This window comes from Nyctibius grandis, chromosome 26, assembly GCF_013368605.1.
Source record: "Nyctibius grandis isolate bNycGra1 chromosome 26, bNycGra1.pri, whole genome shotgun sequence".
Lineage (NCBI taxonomy): Eukaryota > Metazoa > Chordata > Aves > Nyctibiiformes > Nyctibiidae > Nyctibius > Nyctibius grandis.
In genome coordinates, this window is record NC_090683.1 from 1,066,957 (window position 1) to 1,081,124 (window position 14,168).

At 55.1% G+C, this 14,168-nt stretch overlaps 1 pseudogene and 1 gene segment (V, D, J or C); one reads left to right on the forward strand and one right to left on the reverse strand.

The window, feature by feature from the left end:
- The first annotated feature begins 1,617 nt into the window (after positions 1–1,617).
- Positions 1,618–2,448, forward strand: LOC137673852 (feather keratin Cos2-3-like; annotated as a pseudogene).
- Positions 2,449–12,430: 9,982 nt separating this feature from the next.
- On the reverse strand, positions 12,431–13,437 carry LOC137673953 (T cell receptor alpha variable 17-like). The segment is given in 2 exon segments: positions 12,431–12,963; positions 13,386–13,437. Coding segments are annotated over 2 exon segments (585 nt in total).
- Between the last annotated feature and the right edge of the window lie 731 nt (positions 13,438–14,168).

The window sequence follows — 14,168 nt, forward strand, 5'->3', positions numbered from 1 at the left end:
GTCAGCCTGTCCAGGTCCTCTGAACAGGAGCTGTGTCTGACAGAGTTAATGGCCCATTCCCCTCGCTGGGTGTTATCCACAGACTTGCTGGCAGTTCCCCACTTCCACCTGCTCATGGCCTTCATGAAAACATTAAACAGTGTTGGTCCTACTGCTGGTTCCCTACTACTAGACCCCACTAATAAGTGTCAGCCATCTGGGCTTTGCACCAGGATCACAACTCTCTTAGCCTGGTCGTCCAGACAACTTTCCACCCACCTTATCATTGAACCTATTTATCACTGATTTGGTCATAAAGGAAGTACAATAGAGGCTGTCAAAGGTCTTGCTAAATTCTAGGTGCACACCTCCCCTGCCCTTCCCTTCTCCACAGTGCCCATCACCTCATGAGAAAGCAATGAGCTTGGCCCTCGGCTACACTAGAGCCTCAGCTCAGAAGCAGCCCCACAGAGAGGGGAACCAGCCCTGGCTGAGCTCTCCCAGCACAGCTCCGTGGCACTGATCTCCCTGAGGTCACTAAAGGGAAGGGGTAAAGCCCTCGACAGCTGCACTGTGTCTAAGCTGGACCTGAGCCCAGGCAGACAGACCTTCCAGAGGGCAAATGGCATTTACCCTCTGTGCACAGCCCTTGTCAGAAAGAGGGTCTGTTCTGGACATGACTGCAGGAGAGCAGCAGGCTGTGGAGGATGGATGCGGTCTCGATTCCAGTGTACCTTTCCTCCCAGAGGCAGTTGCTGGACACTCAGACTGAGATTCCAGTGTGGGGCATGAAGGTCCTTGTGGGCTCAAGTCCAAAGGAGTCATCAGTTCTTTGGCTTTCCTGGAGGGGCAGGAATAGGAGGTCTCAGGAGGCAGGAGCTGCATTTCAGTGCCTCTTCCCTGGAAAGATCTCTAGGAGGCTGGTGCCGTGACCACTCAGCTGCACTCAGGCTCCTTCTGACCCTGGGAATTTGCTGTTTTGTGGTGCTCATGGAGAGAGCAGTGGAGAGTGTCCCTGCCATGAGCAGCACATTCCCCCCTGATGAGGGACACACAAGGACACCGAGAGAGAGGCTCATGCACACTGGCATGGAATTATACACAAATCTGTGCTCGCACGTGCATCCACACAAACCTGGCTGCTTACAAGTACACACGAGACAAGAACACACATAGGAACACAACAGACCATTTTCTCTGCTGAGATCTCCTGGGGACTGGGCAGTGTTAGGCAGGATGGAGTCAAAACCTAGGAGCACAACGCATACACCTGGGGAGGCAACAACAAGTGACCATAGGGGTGAGCTGAGGAGGGAGGGAAAGAGAAGAACATGGCACATCCTCATGCACAGCAGCCCAAGGTGTCCAGCTGAGGATTGCTGGAGCTTCTTCCTGAGAACAACACTTCAAACAGCCCCAAAAAGTGACCCAGGCTGATGTCACTTGCCTGCTCTGGTCATGTCCAGTGCTTGAGCTGAGTCTTCTGCCAGCACTGCTGCATTCCTGCTCTGGAAATCCTGGGGCCTTTCATCCCAGTGTTCAGAAGAAGCCTTCATTGGGGAATGGGCATGGCCCAAACCTGGAAATGAAAAGGCAGCAGTGTTGGAAAGAAAAGCACGGCCCATATCATTAGCTGCAATGGTTTGCATTCGAGATGAGCTTGTCAGAAAATTGCTACCTCTGCAAAGGGTGCCTCTGGTCCTGCGGCCATGAAGGGAGGTATAAAAGGCAGCCCAAGTCTCTGCTCTCTCATCCCCTTCTCTTGCCTCCTTCTCGTTGGGAACCAGGTGGGTGTGAAGCCCGGTCTCCTTCTCTTCCAAAGTGAGATCTCTCCATGATGGACTTCTGAGGTGATACTTGCTCTGTCTTGTACTGGGTCTTGGAGCATCTTGCCACAGAAGAGAGAAGCGGTGACAAGGTCTGCTTAGAGAGAGGGTGGGCTGTGGTTGAGAGGGCTTTTGGTTTATGAATTAAGAGAGGGTCTCTCTGGGCCAGGCTGCTCTTTAATGGGTGATGACAATGGTGTGTGTCCTGGCAGAGCCTCCATCTGCCAAATCAGTAGGGCTCTTGGCTCCTTTGTGACAGGGTTAACTGGCTGCTCCTCACTCACCTTTGTGCTCTGTTTCCTCCCTGCTTCTCTCCCAGGTTCACCTCCACCCTTGAGCCATGTCCTGCTATGACCAGTGCCTGCCATGCCGGCCCTGTGGCCCGACCCCACTGGCCAACAGCTGCAACGAGCCCTGTGTCAGGCAGTGCCAGAACTCCACTGTTGTCATCCAGCCCTCCCCTGTGGTGGTGACCCTGCCTGGTCCCATCCTCAGCTCCTTCCCACAGAACACTGTTGTGGGCTCCTCCACCTCTGCAGCTGTTGGCCGCATCCTCAGCTGTGATGGAGTGCCCATCAACTCTGGGTGCTGTGACCTCTCTGGCATTTCCAGCCGCTACTATGGCAGAAGGTACCTCCCCTGAAAAACATGCTGGGAAAGCCCCAGGAAGACACCTCGAGGAACTGAGAACATGGTGCTGGGCAAAGGATCAAGATTCTGGATGTGTTTTCAGCATAGCTGAATGGCTTTGCCTTTCTTTCCCTTTTCATTGTTTGCTTTGGTTCCCCTTGGCAACAAGGTTCCCCCAAGGCCAGCCTGGTGGGGACCATCTGCCTCTTCTCCCTCTATGAGGCAGCCACACAAACATCATGCAGGAACTTCTTCTGAGCCAAGGACTGCAGACTCTTGGCTGTCTCTGGGATTCCTGCACTGCTGGACTCCACTTGGAGTGACTTTGTTTCCCTCTTTTAATTCATTAAAGTTCTGCTTCATTTGAGCCTGGCCTCCATGTGGTCCTTCCCTCTGTGAACATTCCCCAAGATGCAAAAGGAGAAGGGTGGAAGAGGGTGAGGGCACAAGGAGAACTTGCTCAGTTCAAAGAGAAATGGGAGTTTGAAAAACCCTGCAGTGGCTCCTGCTTTGGGCACCATCCCTTGGATCTGAGGCAGTCATCTCTGGCTGCTTTACTGGAAGTGATCATCAGGCCTTGCCTTACTGTGTCTCTGCTCTGTCACCCTCACCCAAATATCACTGTACATCAAGGAGTTAGTGATCCATGTAAGCTGAGGAGGCCCTGGCCTCCACTGTGCTGTGCTACATGCAGAGCTTGGCCTTCAGGCCCGTGTTGTGCTGCACAGATCCCTTGGCCAGAGGACAAACTCAGCCACTCGATTGTAACCGATGAGCCTGTAGGCAGCTCCTGCTCGGTGCCAGTGATTGCACTACCTGGGTGCACTTGCCTGGATCTAGAAGTGCAGGAAGAGGTTCTCATGTGAACTTCCTTTGTGTTTGACAGCAGAAATGATGAATAGAGATGTTTGATTTTATGAAAATTCTCTAAAACTTGACTGACTAAAATGGGGTGACCCTTTCATGGACAGGATCTTTGTGGCATCCTGTGCCCTGTTTGGAGCCGCCCCTTTGACAGGACACAGCATGGGGCTCCTAGCACCTGAAGGATGTAGGATCATCTCTACTGCCTTCTCTTCCTTCATAGTCTTAGTCTAGTCTAAGAAATGGCATTTTAAATGATACTTCACAGATTCTGGTGCCTTTCTTATGGGAGTCAAAAACCCAGCCCACCTGAAGTATTAACGTGTTTCAAGAAACACAGGGTAGGGCAAGGAAAAGGCAAGGAAAACTTGTGCTGTGTTTGGTTGTTACTATTGCGCTTGAAGTGGACATGGGGATGTTTGGAGATGAAGCAGTGGCCCCACATGAGATACAGGCGAGACCGCTCAAAGTGGTCTGGGCAGGAAATGTTGGGGTGGGGCCATGGGGCAGGGGCACAGGGGGTGGCATCCCCGCTTCTCTGCAAACAAGCCCAGGGAAGGGATGTTCCCTTTTCAGCACAGGGACAGGGATGGGGACATGGACGGGCACGGGTGGGAGTGAACGCAGCCCTTACGTTCTGCTTCTAAGAGTGCTTGGGGTGGACTCTTCAATGGGTTAAAAACTGGCTGGATGGCCGAGCCCAGAGAGTGGTGGTGAATGGGGCAAAGTCCAACTGGCGGCTGGTCACTAGCGGTGTTCCCCAGGGCTCAGTTCTGGGGCCGGTGCTGTTCAATATCTTTATAGATGATCTAGACGTAGGGATTGAGTGCACCCTCAGTAAATTTGCAGATGACACCAAGCTGGATGGGAATGTCGATCTGCTGGAGGGTAGGAAGGTCCTACAGAGAGATCTGGACAGGTTAGATAGATGGGCCAAGACCAATGGCATGAGGTTCAACAAGAACAAGTGCCGGGTCTTACGCTTTGGCCACAACAACCCCCTGCAGCGCTACAGGCTCGGGGAAGAGTGGTTAGAAAGCGGCCCGGTGGAAAGAGACCTGGGGGTGCTGATCGACAGCCGGCTAAACATGAGCCAGCAGTGTGCCCAGGTGGCCAAGAAGGCCAATGGCATCCTGGTCTCTATTAGGAATAGTGTAGCCAGACGGTCTAGAGATGTGATAGTCCCTCTGTACTCAGCACTGGTGAGGCCGCACCTGGAATCCTGTGTCCAGTTCTGGGCCCTGCACTTCAAGAAAGATGTTGAGGTGTTGGAGCGAGTCCAGAGGAGGGCGACCAAGCTGGTGAAGGGTCTGGAGGGTCTGACCTATGAGGAACATCTGAGGGAGCTGGGATTGTTTAGCCTGGAGAAGAGGAGGCTCAGAGGTGACCTTAGTGCAGTCTACAACTACCTGAAGGGAGGTTGTAGTGAAGTGGGAGTCAGCCTCTTCTCCCGGGCAACTAGTGATAGGACAAGAGGACACAGCCTCAAGCTTCACCAGGGGAGGTTCAGGTTGGACATTAAGAAGCATTTCTTTTCAGAAAGGGTCTTTAGACATTGGAATGGGCTGCCCAGGGAAGTGGTGGAGTCACCATCTCTGGATGTGTTTAAGAAAAGACTGGATATGGCACTTAGTGCCATGGTCTAGTTGACAGGGTGGTGTCAGGGCAATGGTTGGACTCGATGATCCCAGAGGGCTCTTCCAACCTGGTTGATTCTGTGATATTCTGTGATACTGGAGGACACACCCCCACTTCCAAGTTGTCCATGAAAATCATTCCTTTGTTTTATCTCATGCAGAACCAGTATGTGGAGCCCCACATGACTGCTTCCCCTCACTGCATGCCGTTCAGCAACAAGCATGAACGGCTGGACTCCCCCTACCCTCCAGCCACACCAAAGCTCCTCCTTGTCTTCTCCAACACACAGGGCACGGGCCTGTTTAGCCATCTCTGCACCACCACTGTTTTATTGGGCATGTGAATAGGGGGACAGGACACGTCTGGTGCTTCCAGCCATAACATCACTGCTGTTCTGTGCTTGCTCTCTTTGCTTTGTCTGTCTGTGGTGGGTTGACCTTGTCTGGCTGCCAGGTGCCTGCAGCACCTTCTCCCCCTCCTGCTTCACTCACCTTGGTGTCTGCAGAGTTATTTCTCTCTCCTTTTCTCACTCTTCTCTCCTGGATTCTGCACACCACCTATCACCCTTCCTTAAATATGTTATCACAGAGGCACTACCAACGTTGCTGATTGGCTCAGCTTTGGCCAGCAGCGGGTCCCTCTTGGAGCTGGTTGTTACTGGCTCTGTCCAACATGGGGGCACCTTCTGGAGTCTTCTCACAGAAGCCATCCCTGCAGCCCCTTCACTACCAATTCCTTCCCAGGTTAACCACATACCTTGTCCTTACTCTTGTATTATTCTGTGCAGAATCTCTTTTGCATATCGGAACCTTGGCTGCAGCCAGCTCAAGGTTAACAGAGGAGGCTGCAGGCAGCTCCCTCTCACCACAGGCAATTACACCACCTGCACCTGCATGCAAAACACAGGAAGAAACAGGCCAGCACAGCAATTATAACTGGGACAGAAATAAAAACAATGCGTGAATATTCACAGGGTAGCCAAACTATTCTTTCAGCTGCTCTGTAAATTAATGTTGCTTCTGCATTTCTCTGCCTTTTGAAGAGAGGGTATTTGCCTTAAAGTGAGTCTAGAGACAGGTTCACTGCTACATCACTTCTGATGTCCCAGCCTCAGTGTCTGTAGCCTGAGGGGAGTCTGGCTTGTCCCAGACACACACCCTTCTGCTGCCCCATGAGTGTGTCACTGTGGCACCGCTCCCTTTGCAAGGGCAGGGGCTGGCCCCAGACCCTTGAGGAGGTCACTGAGGTCAGGTGGGAGATTCTGATGCTGCAGGAATTTTTTTCTTTTTCTTTATAATATGGGAATTCCTTGTGGGGCTGCAGCACTGGAGAATCCCTTCTGGAAGCAGTGGTGCTTCTGGAGGTGATTCTTGATGCCCACAATTGTCAGCTGTGCTCTCTTTCTCAAGGCCATTTGGGAAAACCCCTGGGACAGCCCACTGAGGCTGGAGAAAGAGCCTGAGTCTGGATCCGTCCTCAGGTAGCCACCACTGTTTGTCACTCATTGCGTTGGGGGGAGAATTGTGTCTGTGGAGTGATGAAGACCTCTGCAGCCCTGGAGAGCAACCAAAAGCAGAACATGAAATGCCCAAGGGACCCTAGACACAGTGGAGTGCAGGACACTGAGGGCTGCCATCAGTTCCCCACCTACGCTGCCTAGAGCCCGCTGAGATAAATAGGGGCGTGCAAAGCCTCCACCAGCGCTGGCAGAGCAGACCCACATCACTTGTGACAGGCAGGCCATCCTGGGACAGCAGCAGCACAACAATCAAGCACTCTAGGCTTTCTCAGGTGAACTGGATGGTGCTTCATGAGCAACAGACCCCAATGCACAGGGTGGGATCCAGCTGGAAAGTCAGCAGCCTCCAGCTGAGCTTCCACATGCAGTGCTGGGGTGGGGTTGCCTGTGAACAGGTCCCCAGAACCATTCCTGTTGCCTATGGGAGGAAACAAGACCACTGAGATGTGATTACCAGCTGTTGGACAGAGAAACCAGCATGGACTCAGGGCCATAGGGGTTCCTCCCAGATGAGCACTGGTGATTTCCCTGAGAATGAGAAGAGACATGAAAAGGAGTGGGACCATTCTCTGGCAGTGGATGAGTGCAGAAAATGTTTGAAGAGAGAATCTTGCCCAGTGTCTGGCTGATGGGAATTTTTCACTTGCTGATGCCCACATGCAGGACAAGGAAGCGCTCTTCCCTCCTTGGGCTACTATGGCCACGTGGCAAAACCATAAGGGCAATTGTGCCTCCTACCACAAGCTTCGTTCTCCAGCTGTGACCATCAGTGGAGGCACAGGGAAAGGGAACAAGAAGACGAGCTGACAGGTTACTTGCCCTCAGTACTCACTCCGGTGTACCAGCAAGTTTAAGCAGTGGGCATTTACAAGCCTGGTTTGGCTTCTTTATGGTGTAGCCTCCAAGTCAGTTTTCTTGGACCCTTTCCATCATCAGACACTCTGGATCTAGACACAGCTGTAAGTGTCACACTGGCAGGTGCTTCACAGCAGCACAGGCTGGGGAGGCAGAGGCCCAGCCCCACCACAGCCCACAGGTGCTGCTGGGCAGGCTGAGCTCAGAGCTACATGCAAGCAGTGGCAGGGAGGGAACTGCTTCTCAGAGCACCCCCACATTTCTGTGCAGTGCTGCAAGCTGTGGGCACCAGTGTGGGCTCAGCGCACAGAAATAGGCAGCACTGTCCTGGAGCTCGGCATCTCTCACATGCAGAAGCACCTGGGAGGTCTCCACAGACAGCACGGAGGAGAACCTGCCTGAATCCACTTGAGGTTTCCATTTGTCCACCCTCAGTAGCATTTCAGGGGACTGGGTCTGGCGCTGCTGGTACCAGACGATGTAGGACATGGAATAGCTGGTGGAGAAATTGCAGTGCAGAGTTGTGCTGTGTCCCACCTGGATGGTCGTTTCTGCTGGGAACTGGAGCACAGAGTCCTTTTGGGCATGACCTGTAAAGCCAGAAAAGACTTTCAGCTTTGCCTGCCTGTGTACCTGTCCGTCTATCAATTCATCAGCTTTTCCAAGTGTGTGAAAAGCTGCTTGTCCCTGCACACTTCTTTCTGCAGGTTTTCCCACTCCTCATCCCCAGATCATCACGCTTTTCAGCCGTACTCACTGGTCTTTCAGGCCACTGATTCTCTCCATATCTGCCTCTGAGCTTTGTTAATTGTAGGGGGGTCTCATTCAGCAGCAGAAGACATGAGCTGTTCCTCTCCCACCTCTGACCACTTCTTCATGCTAGAACAGTTCCTCCATATGACACACCACATCCTCTGCCCTTGCCCTGTCCTTGTATGGCATTTCAGCTCTTCTTGCATCAAGTCAGCCTTCTCTGTTTGTCCCCCAAGGTTTATGACCAGCCCTACAGAGATTGGTAGTGTTGTACCCAACACATCTAGGAGAGAAGCTCCTATATGGTGCAACACTTTGTTCCATAGCATCTCTCTGTCTTTCAGGCTTCATATGCATTAGCAGCTCATTCAGGAATATTCCGTATGTGTAAATGTAAGGTGAGGTCTTATTCCTCCTTTGATGCCCATTATTCCTGACATCTCCGACATCATTTGCTGTACCCATCACAGCCGCTGCTCTCCCTACAGAAACACTCCCAGGTCCCCCAGGGACTCAGGACTTATGTTTCCTCCTCCCTTCCACCATCAGCTCTGCAAACTCTTGCCTCATTCTCCCCAACCTGAAAGCTACATCTCACCAAAGTCTGCCAGTCCCACCAGTGCTGCCAGGAAAATCAGGACCATGTCACGCTCTTCCTTCATGGGGTGCCCAGGGACCTGCCAGCATGAGGGACTTGATGCTTGCAACTTCACCTCTTCTTCTGCCTCTGCCACATCAAAGCGGCCTCCAAGGCACAGCCCAGAGGGTGGAGCAAAACCCTCTCCCTGCTGCTCCAGGCAGGCCTCTTTGGGGCTGTCCCCCAGCCTCTACCACAAGAAGGCTCTTTAGAGAGGTAACAGACTCAGGGTTTCAGTACTGTCCATCAAAGGGACAGGCATCCCTTGGGAACTTCTCCTGACACCAACCACCTAGCCAGCTGCACAGGTCTGCACCCAGCTCTGCAGGAGATGGAGAAGGCAGCGCTGCACCCACCCATGTCCACCCTGTCCCTGGGACTGTCTGGATGGAGAGAGGACCAGGCACACACTGAAGTGCCTGGACCCAGCTGTCACATACTCTCTCCCTTCACCTCTGGCCATAGAGGAGGAATCTGAAGAGAAACATCTCTGTAAGGAGCATCTGCTGCAGAAACCAGCCGCACAGGGACAGACACATTCCCTCACTCTGGCAGGGAGAGGACATGGCAACACAGCTCTCTCTTGCACAGGCAGTCCCTCTGTGTCCCTTCACCTACTCACATTACCCACCACCTCCAGCTGCTTGTGCCACCCCGGGCCCAGAACCCCAATACCCAGGCAAGCAAAAGGGCTACTTGGTTTTAATGTCTTCTGCTGTCTGCTGCCTGGAGCAGGGCTCCTCTGCCACTTCTCACCCAGGGCCCTTTGCTCACACAGTTGGCAGGGACTGCAGGAAGCAGGTTGTTAGCACAGCAGCCCCCATTCATAACCCTGCTCCCACAAGGCCTTCAGGGTCCTCTCGTTCAGTTGAGGTCATGGCAGAACTCATGCACAGTGGGTTGGCCTTTGCTCTCCAATGACTACGAACCTGCCAGGAGTTCCCTTGGAATACAACTAGAGCTGTCACAAGAGTCCCTAGCTGAGGCAGGGAAGAGGGCTGAACCTTTCCTCTCTGCCTCTGAAGCCTGTGAACAAGGACTTCCACAGCTGTGTCAGCTCCTGCAGCCACACAGGCCACATTGGGGACTGGCTGGGCCCAGGACCCCATGCCCACAGGCCTCTTTCCAGCTCTCACTCACCTCACACCTTCAGCCCCATACATCAACTTAGCAGATCTCTTTGTGGCTCACTCCTGAGGAGTCTCAGATGTGTCTTTCAACAAGTGCCCAGCTCAAGGCTCTCTCCTATCTCCTGGACTTCAACACCAAAGGCTCTCAGTCTGAGGTTAAGGGGAGTTTTGTGCAACAAGCTCCATGTCCCAAACACCAGCCGCTGTGGGACGCACTTGAAGGTGTCTGTGACAATCAGGATCTCCCTCTCATGTTGGTGCTGAGGTAGAACTGCTGGCTCTACAGGATGCGTTTCCAACACCAACAGGAGCACGGCAGAAGTGGTGTGTGGAGCTGGAGGATGCAGTGTGTAATTGTGTATCTGAGCCTGTTTACACCAGCAAGAAACCGCTTCTGGTTGTGCTTTCAAAGCAACGGCTTCTATTAGCGCCGAATCAGTTGGGTCTTTGTGTTCTACCAGGGGCTGGCGATGTCAGTGGGGTGCAGGAGATGCCCAGCCCCTGCCCGTTGGGCGGCAGCAATGGCCGGTCCCTGCGGCAGGAGCGAGGGCTGCCCGGCTGCCCGTGGGCAGGAGGATCTCTGCTGCCCGCCTCCCCGGGCACAGCACAAAGGCGCTGCTCCTCGCCGGGAGCCCGCGGGGCCGGCGGCTGCAACCGCTCCTTGCCGGGCACCGCCGGACACCGACACCGCTCCGCTCGCCATTCCTGTCCCGCTGTGGCCCGTGTCGCGGGGATTTCTGTCTGCGTCCCGGGGGGAGCGCGGGGGGGAGCGGGGCTGAGCGGCGGGAGAAGGTTTGTGACCGGTGGGCGGCTCCGGCTCCGCGTCGGGGGCAGCTCCCGGGGCTGCGGGGGGCTGCGGGGCCTCGGCGGGGCCGGTGCCGGTGGAGCGGGGGAAGCGGCCCGGGGCGCGGGGCCGGGCGGGGCCGGGCGGGGTGAGGCGGCCTCCTCCCACACAAGACCTGCAGTGCTGCCACTGGGGTGAATTTTCAGCATCTGGGCAATCCAGCTTCTCACCCTGCCTGGGACTCCCAGAGTCCTTCACTCTTTCCCTGCCCCACAGCATTCCCAGGGCACAAGCACCAGTGCCCTGCCCTGGGGACAGAGTGGCACCTGCAGATACCAGCTCAACCACAGAGCACATGCTGGGACATCCCCCATTGGCACCCAGCTACCCAGCACCCACAGCACCTCTGAGCCAGGCTGGGTTACAGCTCTGCTTACAGCACACTTGTCTCAGCACAGCGCATGCTCATGCTGGCCCAGCATCACAGTAGAAATCAAAGGTCAAGAACCTTCTTGGTGCAGAAAGGATGCCTCAGCAGCAGAGCCACCTGGGAGAAGATGACCACAAAACCCACTGCCCACGCTCACAGCACCGGAAGGAGTTTGTCATCTTTGTCATGGTAGTGTGTTTTGCGTAGCATTTTGGATATGGTGAAGCATGGCTGAGGGGATCAGGAACTCAGTCACACGGAGGAAAGACATTTTTTACCATGAGGGTGATGAAACACTAGAACAGGATGCCCAGAGAGGTGGTAGATGCCCCATCCATGGAAACATTTGAGGTCAGGTTGGACGGGGCTATGAGGAACTTGATCTAGTTGAAAGTGTCCTTGCTCATTGAAGGGGGGTTGGACTAGAGACTGTAAAAGTCCCTTCACATCCAAACTATTCTATGATTCTAAGCAGTGGAAAAATTACTGTGCCAGGCAGCAGGAAGCACAAATGGTAGTCCTGGTGACAAGGAAAGTCTCCAGTGTTTTGGGGACAACGATGGTGGCACAGCAGATCTCCAAGAAGAAAAGCCGGCCAAGGAAAAGCTACATCAGGATCCTCAGGGGCTGCTCACTCCCCACAGAGACAAGGATGACGCTACTCCTGCTATGGTTAGGAGACACATGGAGAAGACAAAGACAAGCAGGCCATATGCCACCTAGGGATGCCATATGCCACCCTGATTGACCACATATGATTTCCTTCACAGTACTGTACTGCCCTGTTTGGAACAGCTTGGTCATGTCCAGAAGGAATCAGATACCCAGGCAAGAGGGAGGAACCAAAGTTGTGCTCAGGCAAATCCTTTGTCTTTGTTGGTGTCAGAGGAATAAAATTAACTGCTGCTGCAAGGCAAGGTAACCACTTAACCCAAGATGAAGGTCTGGCCCTGGCAGGGCTGAAGAGCAGGTGGTAGACCACAGTAAAGAGAACTTGGCAGAGCTCTGACAAACTTTTCTGGTTTGCTGGAATGGACCTTTGCCATGTAAGGGCTGCCTCCTGTTGCAACTCGTCCTATGTCTGGTGATTCCTGGGGTGCACTGGTGTCTTAATTGCTCCTTTCCTAATTGCCTACTTCGAAGGCCCAGGGAGCCTGTTAGCGGTAATAACAGCCTTGGGTGCAGATCTGGGTGCATGTTCCTGGGAAGGGAAAAAAGACTGGGAATCTGTGCCCTCTGGGATGCATTTCTGAGACAATGTTGGGAGGCGTTTACAGACAGGCCAGAGGATGCCACGCTACCCTGAACGCTCTGGGCCCTGTCTGGGGAAGCAAAGAGCCTTGTGGGAAACACCCTGCCCCGCTCCCTGCCTTGTACAGACCGTCTCAGCCCGGTGATGCTGGTGCCAGTGTTGATGCTGAACCGGTGCCGGTGCCGGTGGAGGGGGGGAAGCGGCCCGGGGCGCGGGGCCGGGCGGGGCCGGGCGGGGCGAGGCGGCCCCGGCGGGCGGAGCGGCAGCGCCCCCTGGCGGGCCCGGCCGGCGCTGTGCCCCCGCCGCCCACACACACGCCCGGCCCCGCCCGCGGCGATTCGTGCCCGGCCGCAGCCCCGGCTCCTCTCCCCGTGTCTCCCAGGGCGCAGTAATACACCGCCGCGTCCCCGCGCCGGGGCCGGCCGAGCCACAGGGCGCTGGAGCGGCGGTCTGCCGCCACCGACAGCCGCCCCGACGGCTCCGCCACCTCTTTGGACCCTTTAAGAGCCAGTGCGATGAATGCGGGGCCTCGGCCCGGCAGCTGACGGTACCAGTGGATGTAGTCAATGGTCCGTATGTTGGGGTGTGAGCAGTTGATGGTGATGCCGGTGCCCTCCGTGGTCTCTGCCGACGGTTCCTGCTGCACCTGGGCTCTGCCCGCAGCCACTGCCGAAAAAGGAGAAAAAGAAGAATCACTTTGCTTCAGCAGAAAATGTCATGCAGCAGGAGAGGGAAGAAGACAGTTCACAGATGATGGGGACATGTTCTGAGAACAAATACGGAGAGACAATTTCTCTGAGAGTGGTTGGTTGGAGAGAAGAATGTATGAGGGATGTTTGGAAATGAAGAAGAAGAGACGGGAGGGGGAAAAGAGATTGGCTGGGAGGAATGGATGGATGGATGGATGGATAAAGAAATGGAGTAACAGAGTGAGACAGGCAAGCTGGGAGGGAATGACGACACTGAGGGTAGAAGGGATGCCTGCAGAAGGGAGGACAGAGGTTGAATGAATTTCGAGAAGGAGCAGCAGGGCCAGAGGCACGCAGCCCCCGTGCCGGCCCCCACGCACCCCCGCCAGCCCCGCGCACCCAGCAGCACCGCGGCCAGCCCCGCCAGCCCTGCGCCCCGGCACCGCCGCATCCTGCCGCTCCGCCGCCCGCGCCTCGCTGCCCCCCGCCAGCCCCGGCTCTCTGCTCCGCCCGCGCCGCCTCCTCTCCGCCGCCTCCTCTCCTCTCCGCCGCATGCCGACAGCTCCGCCCCGGGGCTCAGCCCTGCGCAGCCGCCGCTCGGGCTCTTGCCCGGCCTCACACTGCCCGGTGGCTCTGCACGGGCACAAGGTTGTCTCCTGGCACCCGGACTCTCCCCAGCCTCCAGCAAGGACTCCCCAGCCAGAAGAAGCCTGCACAGTGCCCGCTGCAGCCTGGGACAGCTGCAGGGCCTTGAGCCAGCAGATGGAGCATCTTCCCACAGCTGTGTCCCAGCTCAGGGGCTGCAAACAGCAGCCAGGGATTTGCAGTGGGTGGGAGTGAGGAGGCTGAGAGCCTCCCTTCAGCTGCCTCTGCACTCAGAGCATAATGCCATAAAGTTGTGTGATGGCAAAGGGGTGTGAGCATTAGCCCCCCATTCCGAAGAGATTCCATGAGATCAGGTTGCTCAAGATCACATTCAGTCCAGCCTTGAACACCTCCCACAATGGAGATTGCACAAGCTCCCTGGGAAACCCATTCCAGCTCTCCTTATTTCTGTTAGCCTATTGCTTCATCAGATTCCTCCATGTCTCGGCTGCCTTCCATTGCCTCTACTCCAAGAAGCGACTCCCTCTCAGCTGGACCAGATTGTACATCCATCTTCTGTCTCCTCTGATTAGGCAG